Source organism: Cyprinodon tularosa, unplaced genomic scaffold (assembly GCF_016077235.1).
Source record: "Cyprinodon tularosa strain WSP-4 unplaced genomic scaffold, ASM1607723v1 ctg45, whole genome shotgun sequence".
NCBI classification, from domain to species: domain Eukaryota; kingdom Metazoa; phylum Chordata; class Actinopteri; order Cyprinodontiformes; family Cyprinodontidae; genus Cyprinodon; species Cyprinodon tularosa.
Genome location: NW_024039174.1, coordinates 2,910,069 through 2,924,627, shown reverse-complemented (window position 1 = coordinate 2,924,627; position 14,559 = coordinate 2,910,069). Strand labels below are relative to the sequence as shown.

At 37.3% G+C, this 14,559-nt stretch overlaps 2 protein-coding genes across 10 annotated transcripts in view; one reads left to right on the top strand and one right to left on the bottom strand.

Moving 5' to 3' along the window:
* Positions 1 to 6,162, top strand: part of xrn1 (5'-3' exoribonuclease 1) — a 29,411-nt gene extending 23,249 nt beyond the window's left edge. For 2 of the 4 annotated variants that reach the window (XM_038300467.1, XM_038300465.1), the window contains exons 33-40: positions 579 to 662; positions 767 to 898; positions 1,003 to 1,138; positions 1,212 to 1,375; positions 1,472 to 1,585; positions 1,707 to 1,812; positions 2,830 to 3,011; positions 3,107 to 6,162. In XM_038300467.1, coding sequence (XP_038156395.1) covers positions 579 to 662; positions 767 to 898; positions 1,003 to 1,138; positions 1,212 to 1,375; positions 1,472 to 1,585; positions 1,707 to 1,812; positions 2,830 to 3,011; positions 3,107 to 3,415 — 1,227 coding nt within the window. In that variant the 3' untranslated portion in view covers positions 3,416 to 6,162. The remainder of the gene's footprint in view (positions 1 to 578; positions 663 to 766; positions 899 to 1,002; positions 1,139 to 1,211; positions 1,376 to 1,471; positions 1,586 to 1,706; positions 1,813 to 2,829; positions 3,012 to 3,106) is intronic. The other 2 variants (XM_038300466.1, XM_038300468.1) reach the window with 2 other exon arrangements.
* A 1,451-nt stretch (positions 6,163 to 7,613) lies between these two features.
* The window catches only part of col15a1b (collagen, type XV, alpha 1b), a 69,941-nt gene continuing 62,995 nt past the window's right edge, over positions 7,614 to 14,559 (bottom strand). For 5 of the 6 annotated variants that reach the window (XM_038300485.1, XM_038300480.1, XM_038300482.1 and 2 more), the window contains one exon: positions 7,614 to 8,926. In XM_038300485.1, coding sequence (XP_038156413.1) covers positions 8,704 to 8,926 — 223 coding nt within the window. In that variant the 3' untranslated portion in view covers positions 7,614 to 8,703. The remainder of the gene's footprint in view (positions 8,927 to 14,559) is intronic. The other variant, XM_038300484.1, reaches the window with a different exon arrangement.

Genomic DNA, 14,559 nt, shown 5'->3' with positions numbered 1-14,559 from the left:
ATTTTGTATTTATTTTGATTCCTTACTAACTTCCATGCAACATATTTATGGTTTTTTTTTGCGATGGAAAGCATAAAATGCCTCTGAATTAAATGCTCAAATAAAAGATTAAGTAAAATAGTTTTTATTATTGCATATTCCAGTTTTGGACAACCCTCTTACTCATGGTAAGACAAAAAGTTAAAAAAGATTATAAAACAATGGTTTAGAGGAAAGAAACATTTTACACATAAGGTCAGGGTTTATGTAGATGGCTGTATCCTCTCATAAATGAAGTCATTATTGATGATTATCTTGACGCATACAGATAGAGAGCTTCTTTAATGGCCAACAAGCTGTAAACATAAAACATGTAAGGTCTAAAGGGGGTACCGATCATATGAAAACACCTTTATCTGGACTCCACGTCAGATCCTGACAGTTCCTCTTTTGAAGCTCTGTGTTGGTTCTTGATTTATCTTAAAGCAGAAATAGATATTTCATGTTGTTTATTTGTCTTTGGTTACTTTAGTTATTTAAGTGTATTAAAGTTGAGGTTTCGCAGCTGAAGTTGAACCAAAGTCATACTCTTTACTTAGCAGGTCCCAGCTAGTGGCATCAGAGTGTTGAAGAAAAATGAAGATGTCAACTCCTTTTTCCCCCCAAAGAGCACAGCTGATAAGGTTAGAACAATATCCTGTCTTTTTTTTTGTTTTCTGTTTCATGCTCCGTGTTTTACCTTTTATTAAAAATGTTCTATTCTAGCTGATGTCTCCTGTGTTTACAGGGCACCACTGAATTTGAGGAACTGATTGCAAATTTAAAGATAGGCAGCCAACAAACGCCACCACCCCCTGCTCCTCCAGCAGAACCCAGCAACCAACAAGATGGTCCTTTGTCTCCACAGTCCTTTGCAATGGTAAGGCCGAGTTAAAGGTGGTGATTAGATCATTGAAATATTAAAATTAATTATATAAAACAGGCAGAATAAGTTTTTTTTTTTTTTGGTGGGGCTGTTTGTAGAAGGGAACGCTAGTTCTTAAGGAGATGCTAAAGATTGATGGAGCTGGAACAGGAAGTCCCACATCCCAGGAGGCGGTAAACCCTGCTCCCCCTGCTGGCCAGCAGCAGAACAGAAGACGATCAAATAAGAAGCTAGGTTTGTAGCTGTGCATGTTTCCATGTGGGGAGTGGTTGTGTCACTCGTCTCATTGTACATTTCTTCCATCCAGCTGCTAAAATAAACAACCCACCTGGTGAGTCTGTCGCATCATCCGCTCCAGCTTTAGCAGCTTCTGTCAACTCTGCTCCGAGCAGCAGGGTGTCTGAGCTGGCCTGTTTCTGCGTGGGCTTGGGCATGGCCCCTCCTGACTTCAGCTTCATTCGCAACCGACAAGTAACACCATTTGCTCTTCTTCTCCACCACTAATCGGACACTGATAAAGTTTGTCATTGTGATAACTTCTTTTTTACAACTGTTTGTCTCTCTAAGGGTCCGGTAGTCTGTCAGGTGAAGCTGTCCAATGGGCTAACAGTTCACGGACCGCAGTGTCAATCAGAAAATGAAGCCAAGGAGAACGCAGCCTTCTTTGCCCTCCAAAGACTGGTATTTAAAAACCTTAAATGGATCTTCTTCACCTTAGAAGCTAATAATCATCAGGTTTTTGCATGTTTGAAGGAGTTAAATACTCTAATCTGCACACGTCTGCCTTTTTGTTTACATCCAGAACTCTCTAGGGTCAGGGTTTCCACTGCCTCCTCATCTGTATCCAGGAATGGCTCCGATGCAGCGCCCACCGATGGGAGCCATGCCTCAAGTCTTCAACCAGCAGGGTCAGTGTGTGGCTCTCATATATTACAGATCATAGAGTTAGAGCGAGCAGCCTTAATGCAGGTGCTAATATTTTTAGAACCAAAATCTACATTGGAAGCAAATCCTATGTTTACTCAATCCACACAAACATCTATGAAAGTCAAGATTTTCACATGTATTTATGCTACAGACGCAAAGATCAGAGTCATGTTATAGGTCAACGAAAAGAAGCACATAATTCAAAAAGCAATTATGTGCACAAGTGGTTAGTGGTGAAAATTTTTTTTTTCTTAATCATATTTAAAGTGTTTACACATTGAAATCTTGAAATGAAGCCTTTTTGACACAATGCAATAATTTTCTCATTAGCTTTCTTTTTGTCTGACTTCAGTAGTTAATGTGTCCTGCTTTATTTATGAAACAATTTACACAAAAGCAGCCTGAGGCATAGATATTCAGTTAATGCAGCAGGTAATTTGAAAAAAGAGGGACCCGTATTCAGCTGTAGCTTAGGCACGTTTTTTTTTTTTCTGGACAAGTAGAAAAAACAAAAACAAAAAAACTTTCAAAACTGTGCGTTACTTTTAGAATGCTTTTTCCCCCTTATTTAAATAGATCAAATTTCTTCAAAAATCAAAATAGTCATTTTCTCAGATTACTGCATGTTTAGTTTATTGTAGGCAAAAAAATAACAAAAACATGCACTTTATGTATTTTATATCTTTTTGAATTGTAAATTGGACATTTTTGGCCCACATGGACAAGCGTTTAGAGTGGTTTTCAAAGTTCTTTACAATGAATCCTTGTGTATATTTTGTTTTACATTTAAGAAAAAATGGAGAACAACCATCAGCTACATTCTTATAACATCTTTTGTGGTTTATTTTGAGTTGGTTTGTCATTCAAATCCATAAATTCTGTAAAAATGTTGGTTTTTACTTGGATAAAAAATGTACAGCAGTTTGAGGTTTGAATACAGTTGAATTGCCGTCTTCAGATTTAAAGAAATGAAGTCCATCATTTGGTTTCTTTTCCAGGTGGTTTACTGCTGCCTTCTCAGGGTTACGGCCCCCCTCCTCTTTGGGGATTGACCCTTCCTCCTCACCAACCACTCAACCAGCCGTTCTATGGAGCACCAGGAACCTTCCCAGGCGCTGCTCGTCCCCAGCCTGGTACCTCTCTACCCATTGGGTCCCACAACCAGTTCATCCCGCTACAGGTGAGCTGTCACACCTATTAATGACGGAGCTGGGAGAGGTTTCATAATTTCTTTTTAGGTGTAAATTTCATCTTCTATTCTTCAAATTCCTACAGGTGACTAAAAAACGAGCATCGGCTAACAAAAAGAACCACGAAACCAGAGAGTTTTACAGCGCCGCCCATACCGTTGCCAAGAACCAATCCCAAAAGCAGCTCCCTGCCCAGTCGCAACCTCAGAACGAATCACAGAACCAGAGCCAATCAGAGGAAGCGAAAAGCAACTCGTCCAATCCCAGCCCAGCAGTCCAACACACACATCCCCGAAAGAGCGGGCCGGCAGCAGGCCACACCCCTGGCTCCGCCTCCAAGAGGAGGCACAGGAAGTTGGCTGTTAACTTTGAGGCAGCTAAAGTAACAGAGTGAGCTGAGCTTGTCTCTGTAAAGGTGTATGTTTAGAAAAAAGTGCTGATTTTTATTTTCTTTAGCCTTGAATTTTTTTTTTTTTTTTACTCTGATCGAAATCTCATTATTGTTTCTTGCAACCGTTTTAAAGAGAAAGCTGCTTCACTCTGGTGCATAAAATGGGACTTTTTATTTTTCATATCTAACCCTGACTAAATCAGTGCTGCACATCTCCCTGAGATGCCTTTTTTAAACTTAGACATGCCTAGTTTGTTTAAGGCAACAGGCAGCTGTTCAAATCTTTTATTAGGGTTTCTTGTTTTTCAATTATTGCTGAAGTAAAGTATTCCTGAAAACCAGTTCATCACACAGAATTAATCAAGCAGAATCAATTTTTTATTAAAGATTGCATAGCACAACTAAGGATGGGGGGAAAAAATGATGGGACTGGATTTTTTTTGTTCATAAATATTCCCACCTAGCTGTAGTGAAACAAGTTTATTGGATCAAAAAATCAAAAAGTTCTGGAGATGTTTAAACTAAAGGTGAAAATCTAAAGGAAAAATTAGGCTGAAGTTTTCTGCTCATTAATTGATTTGTCTTTAAAATTATAAGAAAAGTCATCAAATCGGACTTGACATTTCTAATTTCATCCAAGCCCTTAGATTTCTTTTTCTTCTTCTCCCCCTCTTTAAGACTTGTGCATTTTGTATTTCATATTTTTTTTTTTTGCAGCATTTGATTTTTTCCAGCCTGCTTTGACAGCACAGTGCCACAGTTTAATTATTTAATGAGTAAATATTTAAATAATTTTTAGTACAATGCAAAAATGACAAAGGAAAGTAAATGAATACATATGCTCTTAATTCAAATGTATAAAAATCAATATATTGACTTATTTAAGAGTCAAATTTGTTTTAGGATTATATGTTCAAGATGTATAGAACTCTTTTAGCATTTCATTAAATGTAGTGGCATTTTAAGTAATTTACTGTTATTGATTATACCCAACATTTCCTTGTTGAACCTGCCCAGCATATCAGATTATATTGAGAGGTGCAGTAGTAGCCCCAACCTCTAAATTCAGAATAATTTTATAATGTGTTAAAGTATCCAACTATAGAATAAAAAGCAGATGTTTATTATCAAATATTACATTTTCGTTTGTGTAATTACAGTTCATTTTAAAATTAGGAAATGTTTCACTCTAATTGACTTCATCTTTAATTGACATGTTTAAGTATTTATTTAGCTAATAAATTGTGGCACATTTAGTTGTGTGACTTAAATGGGCTCCAGTGAAAAGAGCAGGTTTTCTGTCCTCATCACTGTAGGAATCATGGGAGGGGATGTGGTGTCAGAAAGCTGGCATATATATACATCCACAGGGCCGCATGTTAAAGCGCCTCTAATCCTTCTGATTCAGGAGAAACCCAGCAAACAATCCTGGATCGTATTTCTCAGGGATGCGTATCAACTGCAGAAGCTCTCTTCGAAACGCGGCCATGGCTATGACCTAATCCCCCCACACTTATTTTTTTTGTTTTTTATATAGCAACCTGTTTGAATGTTTTCCGTGATTGTCGGCTTTCTCTTGCGGTTATTTCTTTTCCATGACATTTGCCTTCGATTGCGGCGGCAGAAGAGTTGATTTATGGTTCGGATTAGTGTTTTCCTTGACTAGCAGGATAGGTATTAATTGTCGTTTTGCTCTAATTGTTAACCGTATACACTTTATCATTTCCTGCTGACTAAAATAATTCTTTGTTTTTGTTATAGTGATAGTACTGCCAAATTGAAAAAACTGAGTGTAAAACAAATACAAAAAAGCAAAGCCTTTCAATTTGTCACCCAAAGTCAGCTCCTAAATTCTTTCAGATAAGTTTGCTTGTGTTGGATCTTCAGAAATACTTCACTGCCAGTTTTCAAAGTATGTTTTTCAGTTAATCTGGCCTTACGCTGCTGCAAACAAAAACCTGTTGAACGTAATCCACTTTTTGTCTTTGACATTGTTTGTGGCCTATTATACTACGAGGTGCACCTAGGAGGATTTTATGTATTAGATAGGAAATCCTATTGTGACGTCTGAGAGGAAACTTCAAATGTGTAATTTTCCCAACTTTTCATCTGTTGATATACTTTTTTTTTATGTTACCCCCCCTAAAAAAATTTAAAATGAATATAAGATTGAGGTAAACTTGTTTTACCAATCATTTTTTGTCTTACAGAACAGGATTTTATTCTGTCTATTGTCCTATTTTCTAAACACACTGTTTTTCTGAGGTTTTAATTCCAGATCGATTTGGTGTTTATATGGAGTGAGGTGCTTTAAAACTTTAGGTGAGCAGATGTTTGATTTGAACCAGATAACAAGTCTGTTTTAAAGATTTTTGTTTTCTAAATCATGGATTTTATCAGCAGGATTTTTAGAGTCTGCATTGCGTTGGTTGGGATTAAAAACTTGTGGAATAACTTTCATCTATGTTTGTTCAGAGATGTTGGTCCACGACGTGTCTTCAGCTGTTCCCCTGTTCTCCCCCCCCATTCTGTTTTCTTTCCTTCTTTCTTGTAACCGGATATTCTAATGTCAAGCATGGGACTAACATCTTTAGGCTCTGGTGCAATAAGTGGACGTTTTACAAAACTTTTGGATATTGAAGCACATTCTTTATTTGTTTTGTTTTTTTAGATCTGAAACAAAGTAGTGAATATTTGTGATTAAGATGTGCTGTACAAATCAATTTAATAAAACAAAGCTTTTGTTAAAACTTGGCTGTGTTTTTTTTTTTTTTTTTTATAATGTAACATTTTGCATCGGTTTTATGAGGGAATTAAGAATTAATGTTTCTACTACCCTGAATCTTTTTGCAGTCTCTAAAATGATGGATTTATATTTTCCAGACCTGGAGAAGTTCAAGAAAAGGGAGTACAGAAAAATATACGTCCTGACAATATTTCCTGTCCTGGTTTGAAAATGTTATATTTCTAATTTTTCTGTTCTTAAATGCTTGCATTTTGTGATCCACCCATTTATCTTCTGCATACTCATCCTTCAGTCTTTAAAGGTCTTTTTAAACGTCTTTAAATATCAGCTGTGCTGCTCCCATCACCATATTTGTTTATAGAGGTTGGAGCTTGGCCCGTGTTTCAGCGTAGTCCTGTTTCTCTAACTGTGACTAACTGGATGTGCTCTCTTTCCTCCTGTGACATGGGAGTTTGCTCGGAGCTCCTCTGCCTGGCTGTGCGTTTCCTTGACAGGCTGCCTGTGGAACTGGTTGACAGCTGCTTTTTGTATCTCTTTTTCTGTCTCCTTGAACCCCAGTCGACCTCGGCAGATGGGCGCTCACCATGAGCCTGGTTCTGCTGGATGTTTTTTCCTGTTAAAAGGGAGTTTTTCCTCTCCACTGTTGCAACAAGTGTGCTTGGTGTGAGGGATAATAGTCAATAAGTTGATGCAATCAACTGGTTTTCCTTAGATAGAAAACTTTTAATCAGTTTGACTGTATGATCTGGTTGAATTGTCTTTGTAAAGTGCCTTGAGATGACGTGTTGTGAATTGGCGCTATATAAATAAACTGAATTGAATTAAAGGCTTACTTTCTAGTCATCTATAGGCTGATTTTTTTGCTGGAATTGCTTTGAGTGATTGAAGGAATTACCTAAAAAGTTTAAATTTCTAATCAAATAGGGATAAATCAAGTTTTTATTCAACTTCATAATTATTCTAGCTTGAGGAAAAGTGTTGTGTCTGTTCAGATATCATTGCTATACAGCAGATTTATCTGGTTTGGGGACACAGTCCTGGAAAATTGACAAAACAAAGCTAAGTTCTGACATAGGTTGATCTAAATAAATCAAAGTATAGTTAAGAGGTTAGCTTGTTTCAATAATTCAAATCATTAAGTTATTTTACAGATTTAATAAAGAGGTTTATTTCAAGTTTTCTTATTATTTAATTTTTGCATGGACCACTATTTCATTTTTTGTTACAATTTCCTATATCTGAGCTATCCAGCAGACATTTACTGACATTCTTTTCAAGAGGGATAAGCTGCAAAATGGCCCTACTAAAGAAGCTGTTACACTATACTTAAGCATATTAATGAAAAACTGAGTGAAAGAAGATGCACAAAAAATATAAAAATGCCTTGATCTAGGTTTATGACACATTTACGTTTTTGACGGTGTTTCCAAAGAAAAAAACAAGAGCAAATGTTTAAAAAAACAAGGAAAAAACAGACACTTTATTTAGTGAGCACCAGTAGGTAAGTTCAAGAGAGTCAAGTTTTTGTTTAAACGCAACATAAAATCAGACAGCTGAAAAACTAACACTCAAGTTTACAGGCAGAACATTTCAATCAAAGCTTGGTGAGAGGAAGTTATCATTTAGTGTGCTTCAAACAAAAAAACTACCTCTATAGTATTACAAAAAAAAACACAAACAAATGAACAGTAACCAACAGTCATGGGAAGAACTTAGAATTTCTTTGTTTTTGTCAATTTCTCGTTTTAAAGGCATATTTAATTTATCTAGCAAAAGAAAACAACTCTGATTTCCCATTAATATATATATATATATATATATATATATATATATTCATATATATATATATATTCATATATGAATGTGTGTGTGTGTGTATGAGTACCAACTTTACGGCAACATGTGAACAGGTAATTGCTTTGTTTATCTACTGTACTTGGGCATACCACTGTATAAATAAAAGACAATCACAGTCTGGTTACTCTGGTTTCATTCCAGGGGAACTAACATGGGTTATAGTGGCCAAAGGGATCAAATATATATAAATAAAACCTAGTTGTAAACCTAGTTGGCATATATCGGCCATAGGCTATTATGGTCCCCCAATTGCAAGTCTTTAAAAATTTTATATATATTTTCCTCTGGCTGTAGATATTGGAAGGTTTAGCTGAGTATCCACTTTATTTCCTTGCCCATAAAGATCAACACGTGTTTTAGTAAAATAGTATGTTCTTCTGTCTTTCCTGTTTTGAAGAGAGGAAGGTCCCAAAAAATGAAATTGTGTCTAATTAGATCATTAGCACCAGAAATGGTGAGAAGACAGCAGCTCTCAAACACTGACTATTTTTATATTTCTGTCTGAGACTAGAAAAAATAGTTAATCTAGAAATGGACGGACTTGGGGAGCTGCTGTCTTCCACCAGATTTTATGTGGGAACTAAAAACAAAAAGTGTATCTAAATGTGTTTCATGTGCCTAAATTTGTTCCCCTAAGCATATTTTCCACTTTCAACATGCCTGCATGTATAATAATCTGTGTGCTTCCTCAGGTTCTCCTTTCATGTGTGTTTCCCACATATGTGTTCTCTATACACAGCACTATGTAGCTGTTGGAGCAGGAGCGTGGGTGTTGTCCTAAAAGCCGTCCCGTCTGCAGGAGTGCAGCCTGGCCCGTCACCGCCATGTCGCCTGTCCTCCACGCCTCGCAGTAGTTGGTGGTCAGCCGGATGCCAACCGTGGTCGAGCCATGCCACACCTGCTTCTCCGGCCTACAGGAAGTAGAGGAGGGATCAACTATCTCAAACAACAGTTTGGAGATTCTCCCTAAAAATATTCTTCCTCTTTAGTCTTCAGTAGGAAAGATTGAACTTGAAATCTTTACCTTTTTTTCTCTTATTTTTATAATAAAGCCAACAACGTAGTTTCCTAATAAAGGATGTACTTAATTTTCTACGATATTTACCTAGTTACTTTAATCATGATCAACAAAGCAAAACAGCAAATTTCTTTCTGAGAGTAGACAGCAAGAGAAAGATGGAGGATTGGCCATCTTGTTTAAAGATTCATTAAGTGATTTCTGGGCAAATTTATTTCTTGATCATTTGACTCTCTGGATAAAGAGCCCAGTAAAAACCATGTTCTTGAATATTTAACAGCCTGCTAAGTCCAAAACAAAGTTTTCCAATCATTTTAATTACCTTTTATCTGTGATAAATGTATGTAATTACTATTATTGTAGACTTCAAAAATGACATTGCCCTTTCTGTTGATCGAAGTACAATGCAAACTCTGTTACAGAGCAAGCATACTCAGGGATGTATTTTGGACTGATCATCAATAAGGGTTTAAACCTTTTTAGGTCTCTATAACTGATGTTGCCCAATCAGAACAATTTATGGTTATTTTTGAAAGCATAATTTCTAGTAACTCAGTCAGAGAGACATCAAAAGAAAAGACATTTTTAAGGAGGGCACTACTGAAACCTTTAAACAGATTTACTCATCTACCTTCACTTACACTGAAAAAAAAATAGAGGTTGACAGAACTTACATTTTCTAGGCAACGTGATGCATTTGGTTTTTTGAGTTTTCCTTACTTAAATTCACTGTGGTTGAGTTTACAAAGATTTTTGAGTTCTGCCAACTTAGGTTTTTGGAGTGTTACATAGAAATTTTGAGTTCTACCAACTTAGGTTTTTGAGTTTCACCTTTAAGTTCTGAGTTCTATCAACTTTGTTTTATGAGTTTGACATATAGATTTTGAGTTCTACAAACTCAGATTTTGTAGTGTTATCTGCAAGTTGAGTTCTATCAACTCAGTTTTTTTAGTCCTACCAATCGTCTTCACTACCAATCATTCAACACACAAAAAATTATGTTAATACAACATTTTTATTGCTTCAAGCCAAACATTGCATCAATAGATACAGTATAAAACCATGTTCAACAACATAATCTTAACTGCACAGATCAAAGTAACCTGACACTGGACCAGAATGTTCTAGATTCGTAAGAGTGATGATGAGGGAAAAAACAGTAAGACACCATTTTAGTAAGAGGAAAACACACAGGTAATTTTTTGTGAAGTAAGTGTATTAACATACACTATATTGCCAAAAGTATTTGCTCACCTGCCTTGACTCACATATGAGCTTAAGTGACATCCCGTTCCTAATCCATAGGGTTCAATATGACGTCGGTCCACCCTTTGCAGCTAGAACAGCTTCAACTCTTCTGGGAAGGCTGTCCACAAGGTTTAGGAGTGTGTTTATGGGAATTTTTGACCATTCTTCCAGAAGCGCATTTGTGAGGTCGCACACTGATGTTGGACGAGAAGGCCTGGCTCTCAGTCTCCGCTCTAATTCATCCCAAAGGTGTTCTATCGGGTTGAGGTCAGGACTCTGTGCAGGCCAGTCAAGTTCATCCACACCAGACTCTGTCATCCATGTCTTTATGGACCTTGCTTTGTGCACTGGTGCACAGTCATGTTGGAAGAGGAAGGGGCCAGCTCCAAACTGTTCCCACAAAGTTGGGAGCATGGAATTGTCCAAAATGTCTTGGTATGCTGAAGCATTCAGAGTTCCTTTCACTGGAACTAAGGGGCCAAGCCCAGCTCCTGAAAAACAACCCCACACCATAATCCCCCCTCCACCAAACTTTACACTTGGCACAATGCAGTCAGACAAGTACCGTTCTCCTGGCAACCGCCAAACCCAGACCCGTCCATCAGATTGCCAGATGGAGAAGCGCGATTCGTCACTCCAGAGGACGCGTCTCCACTGCTCTAGAGTCCAGTGGCGGCGTGCTTTACACCACCGCATCCGACGCTTTGCATTGCACTTGGTGATGTATGGCTTGGATGCAGCTGCTCGACCATTGAAACCCATTCCATGAAGCTCTCTGCGCACTGTTCTTGAGCTAATCTGAAGGCCACATGAAGTTTGGAGGTCTGTAGTGATTGACTCTGCAGAAAGTTGGCGACCTCTTCGCACTATGCGCGTCAGCATCCGCTGACCCTGCTCCGTCAGTTTACGTGGCCTACCACTTCGTGGCTGAGTTGCTGTCGTTCCCAAACACTTCCATTTTCTTATAATACAGCTGACAGTTGACTGTGGAATATTTAGGAGCGAGGAAATTTCACGACTGGATTTGTTGCACAGGTGGCATCCTATCACAGTTCCACGCTGGAATTCACTGAGCTCCTGAGAGCGACCCATTCTTTCACAAATGTTTGTAAAAACAGTCTGCATGCCTAGGTGCTTGAATTTATACACCTGTGGCCATGGAAGTGATTGGAACACCTGATTCCAATAATTTGGATGGGTGAGCAAATACTTTTGGCAATATAGTGTATATGAAAAAATAACAGTTTTACAAATTTGGACAGCCTTCAGTTTGTTTTTTTCAATTGTAGTCTCTTTAAATTGGGTGCACCCTTTTAAAAAAAATAAAATGAAATAAAATGTCTTGTTTCCCAACGGAAAAAGAAAAAGGTTTTCCCTTTTTATCTCTGAGTTTTTCTTTTTAGTCCTACCACTCCGACAGGACGATGAATGCAAAAAAAGAAAGTCCTCTTCAGTCCAAATCCTTCTCTTCAGTCCAAATCCAGATGTTCACACGGTTGGCTCGCCATCTCCATTTAAGGAGAGAATCCAGATTCCAGGGTATCCAAAAAACCCAGCCTGCATAGTACAACAGAGCTTAGTTAAATCCATTCACTTCTTGTTCTTAACTGTACAGTTTATATCTCTCCAAGTATGATAAATTTCAGTGTGTAATGTAACTTTTCTAACTCATTACGAATTAACTGCTGCATTACAGGGTTAACATATAAAATGTTAATGTCACTGTTTTTCTTGTAAAGCAAATAAAATCATGAAAGCAAAAAATCCACATGTAAATAATGTAAATAACAGTAAATACCCACATCGGATTAAGAAAGTAAAATAATGTAGTCTTGTAATATTCTGTGCCTGAGTGCAACAACACTGCACTACATAAAACAATTTAGAAATTTAATAAGTTATTACACTCAACTTAATGTCTCTTTTCATTTGTACAATGAAAATAACAGGCACACTCTTTTCTCTATGCATAAACACTCACCCGCACAAGCGCGGCATAAACACGCACGCGCACACGCGCATTATAAACGCGCACGTGCGCTGCTTTTCCTTTCATCAGAACGTGAAAAACATGTGAACTCATGCTTCAACTCGGTGGCAATACACCACAAGGGAATGCTAACTCACGGAGCTAACCGCTAACTGTCTGTACTTTGCAGCACTCACCGGGAAAACTGGTAAGGTCCCAGGGTCGTTCCTCCGTGGTTCTCCAGATGCATAAAATCACAATGTCCGCCAATCTTCTCAAACACGAGGGAAAAAGGCTGTGCCCTTGAAGAAAGGGATAGGAAACCCCGTACCGTAGTGGGCGTGTCCATGAACATAAGCAGTGCGCATGCCCATGAGTTTACAGTTGAGGGAACTCAAAAAATCTTGTATAGGCGATTTAAAACTCCTTGTTAAACCAACTTCTGAGAATTTGAGTTGGGCAAACGTGTATTTATTTGTTAGATGTCAAATTTATATTTCTGAGTCGGATTACAATACAATTGTGTGTTAGAACAACAATTGCCATTTACTTTTTTAACAGTGTACAGTTTTATTTGCCATCCTACCAGACCCTGAAAATTTTTTTAATAACTTCTCTATTGAAAAAAAAAAAAAAACAAATATCATAGTGGTTGTCTGTAACAGCTTCAGCTCTAGCACCACAGTTTTCTCCAACTAGAACTGATTTTGATATTTCCAAAATTTCACCCAATACATCACAACAGCTTGGAAGAAATTGGAAACCTTCCGAGGTCTTCCTCCTACAATATCAATGTTTACTCACAGATTTCCTTATGAAAAGCTCTGCCTGTCATTACCGATTCAGCTCAAATAATAAACACATCCCTTTTGTCAGGTGTTTTTCTCCAGGCCCCAAAGACAGCAAATATCAAACAGCTTTTGAAAAAGAATAATTTGGAGAAGCTGCTACTGCAGAACATCTTAACCCTCTCCTTAATCAGCATGATGACTGAAAAAGCCTCCTTATAATAAATAATCACCTTTATGTCTTCCAGTCAGACCTTTTTCTTAAGGTGCTCACTGTCCTCGGTAGAAATGCAGATTGTGGAAGAACCACAGTGCTGGTATTATTGGACCTTGGTGCTGCATTAAATACTTTATCACTCTGTTTTATTAGAGCACCTGGAAAACTAGCACACCACTGGACTGGTTTAAATCTTTCTTAAAGGACAGGGACTTTTTCTTTGCTTAGAAGGTAACTTTACATCAAAGACCATAAAAATCATGAGCATTTCCCAAAGGCCTAAATTAGGAACCCTCCTAATCGATATCTAGATGCTCCCCCCAATTTAAAATATAATAAACAACATTATTAGTTTAGATTTTTATGCAGATGACACACATTGTTGAGCTGAATTCATACCCCGCCTTCCTCTGAGTATAGGGAAGAGTGTCTCCCTGGAGATAGACTCCAGGTGAAGATAAGATGTTAACTCAGTGGGCAGCAATGAGCACTATGAGGGTGCCTGGGTGAATGCACTACAAGAAAGTTTGTTCCAAAGAGAAGGAGCCAGTGTGTCAGAAATTGTTTGAATATTCAGATTAAAATGTTAAAATATTATAAAAAATAAAATAAAAAAAAGGAATTATTTAAAATGTAATTGAGAAGGTAAATTAATTCTATAATGTAAAAATGTATCACTTAATAATGCTTTGAATATGTTTGATTTTGGGTTTAAATCTTATATTTTCTTCAGGGAATAATTTGGTTATTTAAAGGATGTTAATCATTGTTTCTCTGTGTTTATATTTAAAGGTTTTTCAACCTACTACTACTATTATCAATGCTACTGTGGTTGATTAAACTTTCAAATAAAAAAGAAAAACGGAAAGAATTAACTTTGTTGTTCTGAGTGAAATCCTGTGAAATCTCTGGAAGCAAGCTCCCTTTTCAAGTGGGGGAAACCTGCAGTTTCAATCCCAAACAAAAAAGTGTGAACCACTTGACACACACATGTTATGTCACCAGCCATTCAAACAATGGCTAAATGCATTGTACATTTTTCTCTTAGTTAAATCAATACAAAACCAAAGCATTAAATGTGTGTGATGAATTATTGGCTTTTTGCTTCAACATTTGAGTTGTAGTAGTGTTGCTCTGAAATAACGTTTGCCTGCAGTGTGATGCAAATTCCCTGGCATGGTAGAAATGAATCCATTACATACCTCTATAGTTACTGTGTTAAATGTTAAGGAAGGTGTGGTGGCAGGATTATTCTTTAATGGAAAGTAGAGGCTGGTCAAGGAATATTTTTAAATCTGCTCTTA